This window comes from Papaver somniferum, unplaced genomic scaffold, assembly GCF_003573695.1.
Source record: "Papaver somniferum cultivar HN1 unplaced genomic scaffold, ASM357369v1 unplaced-scaffold_133, whole genome shotgun sequence".
NCBI classification, from domain to species: Eukaryota; Viridiplantae; Streptophyta; class Magnoliopsida; order Ranunculales; family Papaveraceae; genus Papaver; species Papaver somniferum.
This window is the reverse complement of record NW_020622492.1, coordinates 16,034,525-16,049,181: the sequence shown is the minus strand read 5'-3', so window position 1 is coordinate 16,049,181 and position 14,657 is coordinate 16,034,525. Positions and strand designations below refer to the sequence as shown.

The 14,657-nt window shown below is 35.0% G+C and overlaps 1 protein-coding gene across 1 annotated transcript; it reads right to left on the bottom strand.

Moving 5' to 3' along the window:
- Positions 1–3,388: 3,388 nt before the first annotated feature.
- Positions 3,389–5,449, bottom strand: LOC113333774 (probable indole-3-pyruvate monooxygenase YUCCA5). Its single transcript, XM_026580179.1, has 3 exons — positions 4,574–5,449; positions 4,082–4,453; positions 3,389–3,857 (listed from the first exon to the last, which is right to left on the bottom strand). Exons 1-3 carry the CDS (start codon positions 5,249–5,251, stop codon positions 3,630–3,632), a joined length of 1,278 nt encoding a protein of 425 aa, XP_026435964.1. The 5' UTR covers positions 5,252–5,449; the 3' UTR covers positions 3,389–3,629.
- Between the last annotated feature and the right edge of the window lie 9,208 nt (positions 5,450–14,657).

The window sequence follows — 14,657 nt, the reverse complement described above, 5'->3', positions numbered from 1 at the left end:
ATGCTCTGCAGCCAAATTAAGAAGATTTAGACGTGGACCATTTCGTTGAACGGTTTAATTCTTGCAGCAAACAGTTGATATACAATTAAAGCCCTAATCCAAATCAAATCAATTGAAATTGTATTGACAGATTGAAACCATCATGTCTCACAAAATTCCTTGTAACACAGAATTCTGCAACAATGCGCACAAAAATAATTACGTTTTACATTTTGTTGGGAACTCTATTTTTGAATCAATCAGAGAGTTGAACCAAAATTACATCAAAAATTTATCAACTCAAAATGAACAACAAAATCAAGAACACGAATCATTAACAGTTCCGAACAAAATACTTTCAGAAGGAAATCGATGCCAAAACTTACATGTCTATCTCCAACAGGGATCTTGACAGGGTGCGGCTTTTTGATGAGAAGCTGAAGGAAGGACTGAAAGAATAAACCCAAAATATAAAAAAAATTAAGCAGTGACTAAAACTCTCTGCCTCCCTCTTCTCTCAATCCCAAACCTAATGGTGCTGCTAAAAAATGGCTTGGTTTAAATTGATCTTTGCTATTTAACGTTACGTTATTTTTTTGAAGCGTGACGGGTCTCATCAATGTACAGACTACAGAGTAACAGATGGAATATTAAGGGAGAAGAAGTCAAAATTGTATATGCACCGTTGGATGAGCGCATAAAAGTGGGAAGCATTTTGACCCATGATTTATCACTTACTCGTTTCCGCACTTTTAAATAAATATGAGTCATTGATCGCCTTAAAATGTCCATTTAGAACCGTCAGATTGGGCAAAACACGTTTATTTCGTTCAATCGGTAAAAAATCAAACCCTGATTATACCCTAGACATGATTGCATAAACAATTTTTTGCTTTAAACTCCGCCTCTTCACTGAGAGGAGGTATCATCAACATCTATAAAGCAAAGCCAACAAAAAATACTCCCACAAAAAAGCATAAAATATATACTCGTTAAGAACAACGGATATTTCAGTTTAACATAAATAATATAAACCTTTAACCCGGACTGTTTACTGGAGGTAGCATCAACATCTTCACAACAAAATCAATTAATAAAAAAACCAAGAATACCAAAAAACTGGGTTTAATGATGCCTATACCTTGCATGAGTTCATTATTAGGACCACAAAATTCCAGAAACTGATCGACATTAGTGCTCATTAGCTCCCGCTGCCGCAAAGTTTATGCAAAACAAACAATGAATAAATTAACAATAAAATCCTAAACAAGAACAAAAACAACGAAATCTTAGGAAAATAAAAATGCAACATGAGACCTAGCATTGGGTCGACGGCTTTATATAAAGAATGACCGGCCTAAAAGTTCTCAGAAAAAGAAACTCATATTTTGGAAATAATATTTCTTTTGACGATATTGATATTAAAATAATATTAATAGTTTGGAAATAATATTAATTTATATCTCAAAATTTACACAAATTTTGCGCAGCCAATATATTTTTAGATAGTCTCGTCACTCAAGAAAATACTTTGGTAAAAGTTCCCAGAACAAAGAAAGTCATATTTTTGAAATAATAATTTTTAATAATTTTTATATCAAAATAATATTAGCATTTTGGAAATAGTAATTAATATCTCAAAATTTACATAGATTTTGGACGACCAGTATATTTTTAGAGAGCCTCTTTACTCCCAAAAATATTTCCCATAAAAAATTCTGGCGCATTTTTTGCTATTTAAGATTAGAAAATATTTTTATTATTTTGTTTTAGGAATGTATATATTAAAAAAGAAACTAAGCCCAATTAGTATCTCAGCTATTTCTGCACAAAAAATATCTAAACATATCTCCATTTTTCTTTTTAATTATAGAAAAAACAAATTAAGAAAAATTAATCTTTGCAAACTATTGATTATCGATTCGTAGTTTTTTTTGTTCTGTAGTTGTTTTGTATTAGCTTCATTTAGATCATAATCTTTCTAAATTATTCGTCCAAAATACTAATAAAAATTTCAACTGCTATGCAGGACCACCAATAAAGATTTGCAGAAAAAAGATTCATGACCGGGCTAATCAGGTTTTTTTTAGAGATTTTTTTTCCGATTTAATTTATAGTTTGATAGTTTGGGGATGTAATTAAGAAAACTATATGTTTTAAGAATGTAAAAGGACACTGGACACTTGACGTTATTTTCTTATCACGTGATGATCATTTGATTTATCACGATTAAATCGTGGATATCTATGATTGAATTTGTTGATTATCATGTTGTGGTTTAATTTGTTGATTATCATGATTAACATTGATATATTTCTGGCATGTATCAAAAATTTTAAGATTTAGCTATTTCAGGCAAGATTATTTTTTAAGATTTAGCTATCTTATTATTGGAAATAATAATATTTTTTAAATTTTTTATTGGTTTAAATTTAATATTTTTTGAACTTGGTCTAAATTTAATAACTTTACCAAAAAAATAAAATAAATGGTGGGGCCAGAATCAACCAAAAGTGAGAATCAATCAGAATTAATGTGGAGCTCCGGTGAATGAAAACGCTAAAAAAAAACTCTGTTATTATATAGAAAATAACAAATATGATGTCAATAATTAATCCATTCCCGGTAATGAGACGAGAGACTCGCACTAAGAACTAACACTAGCACCAGTTGGAGACGTCTAATGCTCTCTCGTTCGGCCACATGCAACGTACGCACCTTCTCAAATATATTTCTGAATCAATCTATCTCTAAATCTTCATCAGTAACCCACGGCTACCTCAGTCATTTCCTATAAAAGAAAATTGTATGATGAGATCTATAATTCTGTACTTAACCCATGTTTTATCTTTATTTTTGTTGCTCATATAAGTAACTAACTGTAAATGTTTCCTCTGTCTAATACACTTAAACAAATGGTGTCTCTCTCACCTGCATTAGATCTGCTTTCTTCTACTTTCTACTCTGAAGAATTAATGCTGCTTTGCCACCCATCCTTAAATATAGTATTATACTAGGTGATTAAAGTCAATGGCTTCTAATGCCATCAAAAGACCAACACTAAGGTTATTTAGAGTTTTAATGTACCCTCAACAGACAAAAAATGTGGCACAAGAATTTTGCCTAGCTAAACAACAACATTTACTATGTTCAATTTCGAATTATATACATAAATTAGTCAACTAAACACTATACAGAAGATACCAGACATAAAAAATGAACCAAAAAAAAGAATTTAAGGGAGAGATAGAGAGACAAATTAATTACGCAATGAGATTAAGGTAAAAAAAAAAATAGAGAGACAAATAATGAAAATTAACAAGAAATTAATCATTTTGTTTATTGAATTTTGATGAACTGTATAAAATTATGGTTATACAAAGAATGTCTAAAACCCTAAGAAAAGCCTCTTCTTCCTCTGTACAAAAATGCCCAACACATAGGGCTTTTTGGAGAGGGCTGCTCTTTGTGCCGTGCTACATATATTGTATATATATTTTCTTTTCATATGTATAATTATTTTTCTTTCTTTCCTTATGACGTCTTTTTTTTTCTGTTTTTTTTCTCGTGAGAAGAAACAAAGCATAAAGGTGTGATGTATGTGTAAATTGAATAAATCAATATTTTTTTTCTAAAAAAAAAAAGAAAAATTAAAACTGTGAAATGCATCTTCTATGACAAGCAGCTTTGGTTGTTTTCTTTTGCTTAGTTTCTTCTTTCCATACTTGCCCAATATCTTGGGCAATTTTTGTAGCATCAAAGGAAGCACCAGACAGACCTCTCCTTGTAAACCCTACTGCATACAATCCTGATTGTCCTTTCCATGCATTTGGGAATGAGGCTTTTGGAAACCCGTTCTTAGAAAAGAATTCACTTTCCTGTTAACCGAAAATAACAAAAACAAATTTAGTACATTTTACTCATGCCAATAATATCAATTTCATACAAGAAAATATGACCAGCAATAAATATTTGTATTAATTAACAGTGAATAGCCCAGTTGGATAGGGGTCGACCTCCCAAGCTGTATAGGTTATCCTGCCGGTAATCATGTCAAAAAAATAAATTAAATATTTAGATTTTTTAGAAAAAAAAGTCTCACCTGTAACCAAGTGGGAACATTGCTGCGATATCCAGTTGCTAGAATAACAGCATCGATATCCAGAATTTCGCCATTAACGAGTTGAACGGAGCTTTTAGAGAACTTATGAATTGCTGGAACAACTTCAATATCACCAGATTTGATTCTTTCTAAGGCACCAATGTCCAAAACAGGTGTTTTTCCAATAGCACCTTTGAGTGTCAATGGACCCATTGCTGGCCTCTTCAACCCGTATTTCTCCATGCTTCCGAATTTTAACCAAGCCATAATCAGTATTAAGATATCGACAACCCATAACGGTAACCAAGCCATCAACATCGCAGCTAATTCATATGTTGAAATTCCGAGAATTTCTCTTGGTAAAATATGAACCTACAGAAGAGAACAAAGAAAATAATATCAGTCACCCAGAAAAATAAAGTGTTACCGCGAAGAGAATAGTAGTACCAATTATGGTAAAAAAAAAAGGGTAATAAGAAAATGTGAACTTACAGAAGAGCGAACGACCATTGATGGAAAGGCATTATGGTTGCAAAGATCAAGAGATAGTTCCATTCCCGAGTTCCCGCATCCAACGACAAGAACCCTTTTACCGTGGTAATCTTCACCAGATTTGTAATCACAAGCATGGACAATTTCACCGGCAAATTCATGAGACAAACCTTCAATTTCAGGTACTACATTTTCGGCATTCTCCCCGGTAGCAACGACAAGCCATCTGCAAATGTACTCAACTTCAGCGCGGTTACCGGTCCCAAAAGGATCAGTAGAAACTGTCTTGACTCTCCATAACCCACAAGTTTCATCATACTTGGCTGACTGAACACTTTCATTAAATTGCGGGGTTATGTCGAATTTCTTAGCATAATTCTCGAGGTAAGAAATGAATTGTTTCTTAGATGGGTATTCAGGGTAATCTTCAGGGAAGGGAAGGTTAGGAAGCTGGCAGAATTTTTTAGGTAGATGAAGCTTAAGACGATCGTATGTACGTTTTTGCCATAAAGATGCAATACAATCAGCTCTTTCGAGAACCACGAATGGAACTCCTTGTTCCTTTAAACAAGCCCCGACCGCAAGTCCTGATGGCCCAGCTCCAACAATTACTGGACCATTAACCCAAACACACCTTTTTGAAGAGAAATCTTCATGATCTGATACTACACGAAACATTTTCGATAGCTAGATTTTGATTTCGAAAGCAAATAATATATGTATGTGTGTATGTAAGTGTATGGCTTTCGTTTCTTTTCTTTTTTTCGTATGTACAAGGAAAATTGTTGTAAGCTGAATTTGTTTTTTGTTTTGTAAGTTTTTTCTTTTTTTTTTGGGTTTTTGTTTTGAGGTTTTCGAATGAAGCTGTAAAAGAGAAGAGAGATGTTGGTTTGATGAAATTAGGATGGGGATGGTGGGAGGTTTAAATAGAGTCCGTAAGAGTTGCATGTGAGGAGCAGAAGTTGTGAGAGAGAATACCTTTAATGTAGGGGGAGAGAGAGAGTCATTCTCAAATGATAAGCCCTTGTCTTTGTCATATTATTATACGAATTTATTATAAGTCTACACAATTAAAAAATCACGATACAGAACTCATTTTTATTTTAATAAAATTAGTTAGTTCTCATTATTACTCTAATTGGTAGTCTATATATTAAATCCTAGTAATTTTGTTAGATTAATATAACCCACAGATTCATAGGACTCTCTAGTCTCTTCTTCATCACCATTATTATGCCCTACGAATAAATGAACCCTTGCCCTTGGCTTTCAAAGAACAATAAAACCTTATTTTTGTTTAGAGCCATCTACTCATGTTAATTGATCTTGTGGAAATAAACTAATTAACGGGAAATACTTGATCTTTTGGATTGCTCTATAAATCTCACTATGATTTAGGATAAGAAGAAGGGAAAGAGAACCACACAGATACAAGCCATAAACAAAAGCAACTAGAAGTAAAGTATTCACAGATTTAACGTGGCTCAATAATACACATAATGTGTGTATATTGTCTACATCCACCAAACGGCTACAACCTCTTTATTCATTATATAATTACCAACTGAGAAATACACATTGTTGATGGTGGATTTTTGACGAAGATCATATTCCTAAAATCACATTGAAAATTATGTATCTCTGATCAGTATCAGAATCATAAAAAATTTATATCTTCACAAGGAGTGAATAATATATGATGGCGATATTAGAATTTCTGAGGCAAAACTTTTAATATTTCATGAAAGCTGAAAGACTCAGCGCATTTGTTGAATTCAGAATTCATCTCTGGTGTCTGAATTAACCCAGAATTATATATGTTGTTGATCACATCATATCTAAAGGTTCTTAGACATGAGGAATGTTAGTGCATAGCAACCAAATAATTAGTTCTACTATTGTATTCATCAGTTAAATTCCTAGAGAAAATATGCTAATCAAACCCGAATATTCATTTACTTAGGACTCATAACTTTTCTCGATCGAATTCCATGGAATAATAATGGATTTTTACCTTTCGGGCATTTGAGGCACCCCGATCAAGAGACACGAGTGTATTTAGTAATAATGCTCAAATGAGCATCCATGGAAGAACTAGGGTTGGAAGTATAATCAAAGAAGGAAAGGGAAAAGAGATAAATAATAAAAAAAAGGGAACCATGTGAGTGGGCCCACCAGCCGGCTAGGTGTGCCGCCGGTTTTGGTCGGTCCCTTCCCCCTTTTCCTTAATATTTTATTATTAAAACTCGTATTTTACTATTATTTTAGTGTTTCCTCTTTCGATCAAAACTCCTGAAACTTCCATACTTCTCCATGGACCATGTGGTTTGAAAAACATGTGGTCCCGCAACCATCATGACTTGTCTTTCTACCATCACTAGAAATATTAAAATAATATTATTTTTAATAGTGGTCTTTCCACCACTATTAAGAGTTTCAATCAAACTCAAATCCTTCATACAAGGATGAAATAATGCTCGATGAGCCATCAGAAAATACCAAAATTCTAAAGATTGGTCCGTGGACTGAATGGCGACACGGGCACGCCACCATGACCAGTCATGGTCGGCCCTTTGGCTTACAAAAGCCGGTCCCACCTCTTTTGATGATTTTTGACCTAATTAATCATCCAGAGTCCATGTTTGGTTCAAACTCATTCCTGCAACTGGGAATGGTCATCCACACACCATCATATGGTCCCACGACCACCAAGGGCCAGGTTCCACACCCCTTGGTCGATCCCTTTCTTTCCATAATTAGGTTTTACTACCTATTGTTCGGTCAAGCACAATTTTAACAATGATTAAACAATAAGTAATCATCCTTTCACCAACTTCTCTGCAAAGGAGTTTGGTAAATGATTAGTCTAGCACCCAGACACTACATGGTCGATTCATCACTCATAGAGGCGGATTCTCTCTCATCCAATTGATTCCCAGTTGATCATCCATTGATCATAATTAGGGTTTTGAACTGAATGCTCTGTCTAGCATAATTTTGTACAGGTTCAAACACTAATATTTTAATATTGATCTAGCAATCAATACTTTAGTTAATTAACTAAATAATTTTCGGTCAGCAGTTTTAATTAATATTTTATTTGGTCTGTAGCAGTATTTTCTCTAACTAGCAATACTTGCTATAACTATCTGTCGATGCCCTAATTGCTTCATCTAGCAATAGGTCACGACCAACAAGGTTTAGAACCACCACTTCCAGAAATATTGATTCAACTATCAATATTTAATTTCCTAGAGCAATATTCCTCTTACTGATTGAGTTGTCAGTATATGAGTCGCAATATTTCTCATGTTGGTTCAGCTATCAACATTTGAGAATTTCATATTGATCCAACTTTCAGTATTTTATTGGTTCATCAACCAACATTTGGTTCGTCAGTCGATCATTATTTTAATATCATAGTATTTCCTCGTCATTCATATGACTCGTGACACATGGATTGAGAAAGGTCTTCTATAATCATTCAACAATGATTATTTTCATAAGTGCTCAGTACAAAACATAATGGTTTATGATCGATCCGACAATCTCATAAAACCATCACCAAGTCATTTAACTATCATTACTGCTTCAACTAGCATAATGATACGTCATGGTAATTCAATGTTCATGGTCTGCAAAGCGTGTTGTTGTTTCAACATTCCATTCTTCATCCATCACAATCTTGAACTTCGTTTGTTCAGTTCATAAGACTCATAGTCTTAGGTCAAAGATTGACCACTCACACATGAGACATCAATTCATGTCATATGGGGGGTGATACCACTAGAGTTTAGGTCTGGAGGCCTACATCACATGCGATTTGAGGTACATCCACGATGAGAGTTATGGTAAGTCGTGCTGGCAGTTAAAGGAGAACATGGAAAGTGGATGGTCGATCAACCAAGTATTCCATGCAACGTGGAAGTCGTTTCGACACGAGCTACCACTTTATCATCTTTCCACTTCCTTCAATTGTCACCACTTACAAGAGATTGATGTGCTGCAATAAACAGGTTTCTGAAACCTACGCTTTGATAAGATTAACGACGACATTCAAGTAAGACTCGTCACTGTTAAGTTATCAAACACTTTCAGAAGATTTCTCTTGTTTACACAGAGAATCATCTTCACAACAGTTCAACACATCACATCACCAACAGATCAATCTCCATTAATCTCCACACAATCTCAGCTTCCCTCCATAAAGATCGACCCTTCTCCTCATCTTGTAACCGAATTGAACTAGGAACGATCATTGTCTTGGTTTAGACCAGGGTCCTACAGATTAATCTCTCGTACTCAAAGTACTCCCGTGCAGTACATTTGTTTAAAGGTTCAGGTGATTTTCTACTTCGAGCACCTGCTTCAGCGAGCACTTTCCTCCTCCACCACTTTTACCAGGAACTCCCGCAAGTCGTTTTTACCCACAAACACACATATGGTTGTCCATCGACTCACCAAAACATGATCGAACACAAAAACTCTCACAAGCACCCTATAAGATCCAAAGTAGTGTTTTCACCCGTACGTGATAATATTTACCACTTTATCTACCACAATGAGACGATCTATTCTGCACACCCTGACATAGATTACCACGGACGCCTTCAGCTCAATACCAATAATCTAATCCAGCACCACCAAGAAGATCTTATCCTTAACAAGATGCCTTATCAACATCTCCATATGAATACTCCATAACGACATATCTTCCAACATCGATAAGAATTACATAAGCACCATAATGGTGTACTCCTTCCACCATTAATGGTTTCTCACATACCACTAAAAGAGGTGGGATAAATTTCTCAAATCTCCATTGAGAATTCCATTAAGGATTCCATGACTAAACACTTAACCTAGACTTCCTTATATAGGAATCACAAACTTGGTTCCCAAGAATTAGCCTCCTTGGATTAGGAAACCAACTCATACTAGGAAACCATGGTCCATTAATCAACCCATATTATATATGGAACTTGACCCAATTTAGGAAACCACCGTTTTCCTAAAATTCTCCGTCTCGAATCATGCATTCATGCATGAGACGATCAACTGTTATCCCTCCATCTTCTGAACATCGATTGCACCATCATGGGTTGCCTACGTATCCTCAATAGGAATCAAACTGAACGTAGTTCGCCTAACTTGTTCCTTAGAACTTCCACCAGAAGAGAGAAAACCAAACTTAAATGTCACTAACTTAAGACTTACCAATCCAACTTACAAGTGATTGTCCAAATCTCCACCACGGTGAAAAATCTTGACCATCTCAACAAGCATCATCATATGATCACCCGTTATGAAACATCTTGAGATACACCTTACTCCTTTATGTTCACAACTCCATATTGATTGGCACCATCCCAGGTGTATGGAATGCCAACTCAATAATATTATACACAATCATTGTCTATATGCTATCATCTAACTTAGTTACAGTCATTATGCACATTTGAGCCTTTGCTGCCCATTTAAGCTTGCTCCACATAATCCTAGATCCATCTCGGAATGTCTTTCTCCACCTAAGTTAATGTTGCGCTCCACTTAAGCCATAAACTCGAACTTGCGCACCGTACCCTATGAGGGATGGCATCAATAATACTGGATCAAAATTGAAACTACCACAATAGTCTCCAAGCGTCTGCCTAAGTGTTACCTTGGCAGAACCATAATTTTCATCTTCATTTCTAAACTACGAATAAGTCAATTTCTTCTTCAAACAACTGACCACACACTTTATCTTTTCCACAAGCATGTCCACCAAAGAAATTTAACGAGTCATTTTGAGTTTTTTATAATAAACCAACCTCGGTGTTAGCTTCAAAGAAACTAACCAACTTGTATGTAACAAAGCATATCGATCATGATTCCAACTGCGCACCAAATATAACCAATCCATGGATCATTTCCACTGCGTGCCAATCTCGAGCTCATCTCTATGAATCTTGCTTTATCGAGCCCATCCATGATCTACGACCATATATCACCAATTGCGTTTTACTCATCCATAAAAGCTCATCATATATTCAACCAATGCATACATACCAAAAACGTGTTCAGCTTCACAGAGACTTCAACAGATGACACACCATAGCTTTCTACATTACTCCATCAACCTCAACGAGCTTTGACAACAATGTCCCTTTACGGGCTCTAACATAATTGTAAGTCTAGTCTTTTATCAATTTCTTAGCAAGCATATACTTTCGACTTCCGATAGTCAAACCACAACACAATTGGACTCTGATAGCACTGTGACTAACGTCGAAGTACTTATTGTTACCGTCGTATTAATACATAATGCCAAACATTCCATCTTGTACATACCCCTTTCCGAATCTTGCTCCAAACGTACACTAACATTGTGAAATCTGATAGTCCATATTTCACGCAAAGACCCAATCACACCTAGCCATAATCTGAAACCTTTGGTAACTTCCTCAAGCTCCAAGCAATTCAAGACGCTATTGTGTTTATCTTCTCTCTACAGGCTCTGTCACTATTGAAATTAATTTCAAAAACTGTAGCAGAAGAGCAAACCCCTAAATATTATCCTTGCTATAATGTAGCTCTCTCTAACAAAAAGTAGTGTCACACTAATCATCAGGAAATCAAATAGTCAATCGATAATAAAAGGTTTTCGGAAAAACACGCTGAAATCGTAACCCTATCAAATTCATGCACCGTGTTTTCTCCTAAGTAGTATGTGCTAGCCTCCATAGCCACACTACCACATATATCATGTAGTATTGTATCTATATTCTTTAAACTATTTAAGTATCCAAGCGATACCTTTATAATTCCTCAGAATGGGTCTTTACCAAAATAGGAACGTATCAGCAACATAAATAGACCAACATGTTTCTTTCAACGGTCTTGCACATCAACCAGCTCCGATCGAATTCAAATGGTGTATAACCAAAAATAACTCCTCAACTGAACTGCATCGACAAGAATCAAAAGATCACAAACTATCTAGCTTCTCCATCGGAAACAGTACGAGAGAAACTCCAAAAAACATTTTTCTACCCGACACAATGCCATACTCAACACAGACAAACAAACCCTACAAACTGTTTCTTAGACAAGAATAAGAAATCATATCTCCACCACTACTAATATCACATCTCATCCAACGATCACTCTCCTGCAACTTATTTGTAGCCACACGCTTCAAATACCAAGACTGAGAATCAAACTCTTCACTTCTAGAACGTATCAAATCCTGGCCAACGGTCAACACTTCAAAAATGGAAACCTACTACGAGATTTCTCCAAATCCTATTATAACAAACAACTAAGGCAGAACGAGTATGAATTCATCTTTGTATTCTTCAATTTCATGTTAAAGAAAATCAACAACATGATCTAATTGATAACCAAATTATTGTTTTTCATCGTCTGAAACAATAATAAGATTTTGACATGCTAATATCCCATCTTTTCTTACACCAACATACATACCAATATTTGAATCCCAAATATGATATTCTTGCCTTCTTGTGTCTTTCCAAGCAAATACCGATTAATTGAAAATGAATATACGCAGGTCTTTCAAACAGTTCACAAGAATATGGTACGAAGTTTAGAGAATAAATAAACTTACTTGAAGCCATGCATATGGTTTATGCTCCAATAATTATCAATGTCAAATCTCCAATGTAGGGAACCATAAACATCAAAACCATACATCTTGACCATATTGTATAATCTCATTCCTTTAGAAGTACGTTTTACATTGCTTTTTCTCGAAACTGATGAAATCAAATCCCAGATATACTTGAAAAACATCAAATTCTGTATCTTCGGAAGCTGTAACATCAAATCCTCACATATTGAAGAAACCAAATCCACTGTCTTCAAAAAAAATTGCCAACTGGAAAACCCAAAACTTCTCTCTTCAAGTCTTCTATCCAACCTAAATCTCTAATACCAATTGTTTCGGTTTAGAGTCATCTACATGCTAATTAATCTTGCGGAAATAAACTAGCTAACAAGAAACACTTTCTCTCTCCATGAACTCACTACGATCTAGGAGAAGAAAAGAGAAATAAAACCATACAGATGCAAGCCATAAACAATATCAACAAGAAGTAAAAAAGTACTCACAGATCTAACGTGGTTCAACAGTATACACAATGTGTGTACATTGTCCACATCCACCAAACAACTACGACCCTTTTGTTCATTATAGAATTACCAACTGAGAATTACACATCCGGCTGACAAATCAATCCATCGACTCATCACAATGTGATCGAACACAAGAACTCGCACAAGTATCCTATAAGATCCAAAATAGTGTCTTCACCCATACGTGATAATGTTTAACACATTATCTACCACAACGAGACGATCTATTCTGCACACCTATGACATAGATTACCATGGACGCCTTCAGCTCAACACCAATAATCCAATCCAGCACCATCAAGATGATCTTATCCTCAAAAAGATGTCTTACCAACATCTCCATATGAATACTCCATAACGACATATCTTCCAACATCGATAAGCATTCCATAAGCACCATAATGGTGTACTCTTTCCACCATTAATGGTTTCTCACATTACCATCCCAAGAGGTGGGATGAATTCCTCAAATCTCCATTATTGAGGATTTCATGACTAAACACTTAGCCTAGACCTCCTTATATAGGAATCACAATCTTGATTCCCAATTATTAGCCTCCTTGGATTAGGAAACCGATTCATACTAGGAAACCATGGTCCATTTGGTAACCCATATTATATACGGAATTTGACCCAATTTAGAAAACAATCGTTTACGTACGACTTACACATAATAACAACTTTCATTGTGAAACCCTACTAATCTTGTGAACTTTTTTTTCTCTAACATTACCGTAAACAGATTCAAATGGATCAACACTCTTTTTTAGCTTTTTGATATGAACATCTTTCATCATGCCATAAATCTATTTATCATAGTTTTCACTTAACCGTATTCACAAATACTTGATGATCATAGTGCAATTCGCACATGAATTTTATACATGCTAGCTTATAACTCTCGGATCATCTTAAACGGATGGTCTTGATTTATAAAAAGATATTTTGATGTAAATTTTTTAACTTGTCATATATACAACTTGAAAGGGTGGCTAAATCCATGATCCAATGCTGGTTCGCAGATGAGGTCCCCAAAACAAGAAGTAGCATATTAACAACAAATGGAACTCCATAAATAAATAAGATGATACGAAATCTAAAGGTACCAAGTAAATAGTGTTTCCTCAGTTTCAATTTTTTTGTCCACAATAGTATTTGTTCCAAAATTATGTCCTATTTTTATTCATAGTCATATTTTTTTCAATAAACTCTCGAATATATCCTTATTATTTTAATTATAAATATAATTTTTCAATAAAATCTTATTTAAAATCATTATTTAAATAGGAAAAAAATGGGTAGCTAGCTCAGATGGTCATTCCCGTTCCTTAAAGGTTTGATGCGCTCCAGGAGGTCCCAAGTTCGAATCCCGGATGGCGCAGTATTGCAAAATTTAACATGGAAGGTAGAGTTGGCTTGCCCCCCTTGTGACATAATCATCCCCCTATCCGCTTAGGCTCCCTTTCCTGGTTCCTCATTAGGCTCGTCGGTAGGCTAGCACGTTAACCTGTTCAACTAATGTAGTAGTACGTCGTTCGAGCCAAGCTTGTTGGGCTTCCAACTAGTTTCTTGTAATATTCTTTATTATATGAAAAAAAAATATTTTAAATAAATGATTAATATCTTCATAAATTTTTTTTAGAAAACAAGTATGGTAAATAAAATAAGGGTGGTCTAGGAAATCCCATGGTCTCCTTAATATATTGACTTTGTCAAAGCGGACTAAAATTTTGAAACCGAATGAGTATGAAATATAAAGGTACCAAGTAAGTGGCCCGATGGTTCTCATGCTTTTGCCTTTTGGAGAGGTTGGGGTTCGATCTCCAAACTTTTTAATTGCTAGTAGTATTTAGGAGCCAGTAACTAACCATTGTAATAAACCATCAAACATAAAATCACGGAGAAAGGAACTCTGATAGAAAATCAACCAACGTCTTTTCTCCAT

Coding starts and splice junctions, on each gene's coding strand:
- LOC113333774 (XM_026580179.1), bottom strand. CDS start 5,251: ATGTTTCGTGTAGTATCAGATCATGAAGATTTCTCTTCAAAAAGGTGT. Junction 4,454..4,573: donor CAATGGTCGTTCGCTCTTCT/GTAAGTTCACAT, acceptor TCTCTTCTGTAG/GTTCATATTTTACCAAGAGA. Junction 3,858..4,081: donor ATGTTCCCACTTGGTTACAG/GTGAGACTTTTT, acceptor TTCGGTTAACAG/GAAAGTGAATTCTTTTCTAA.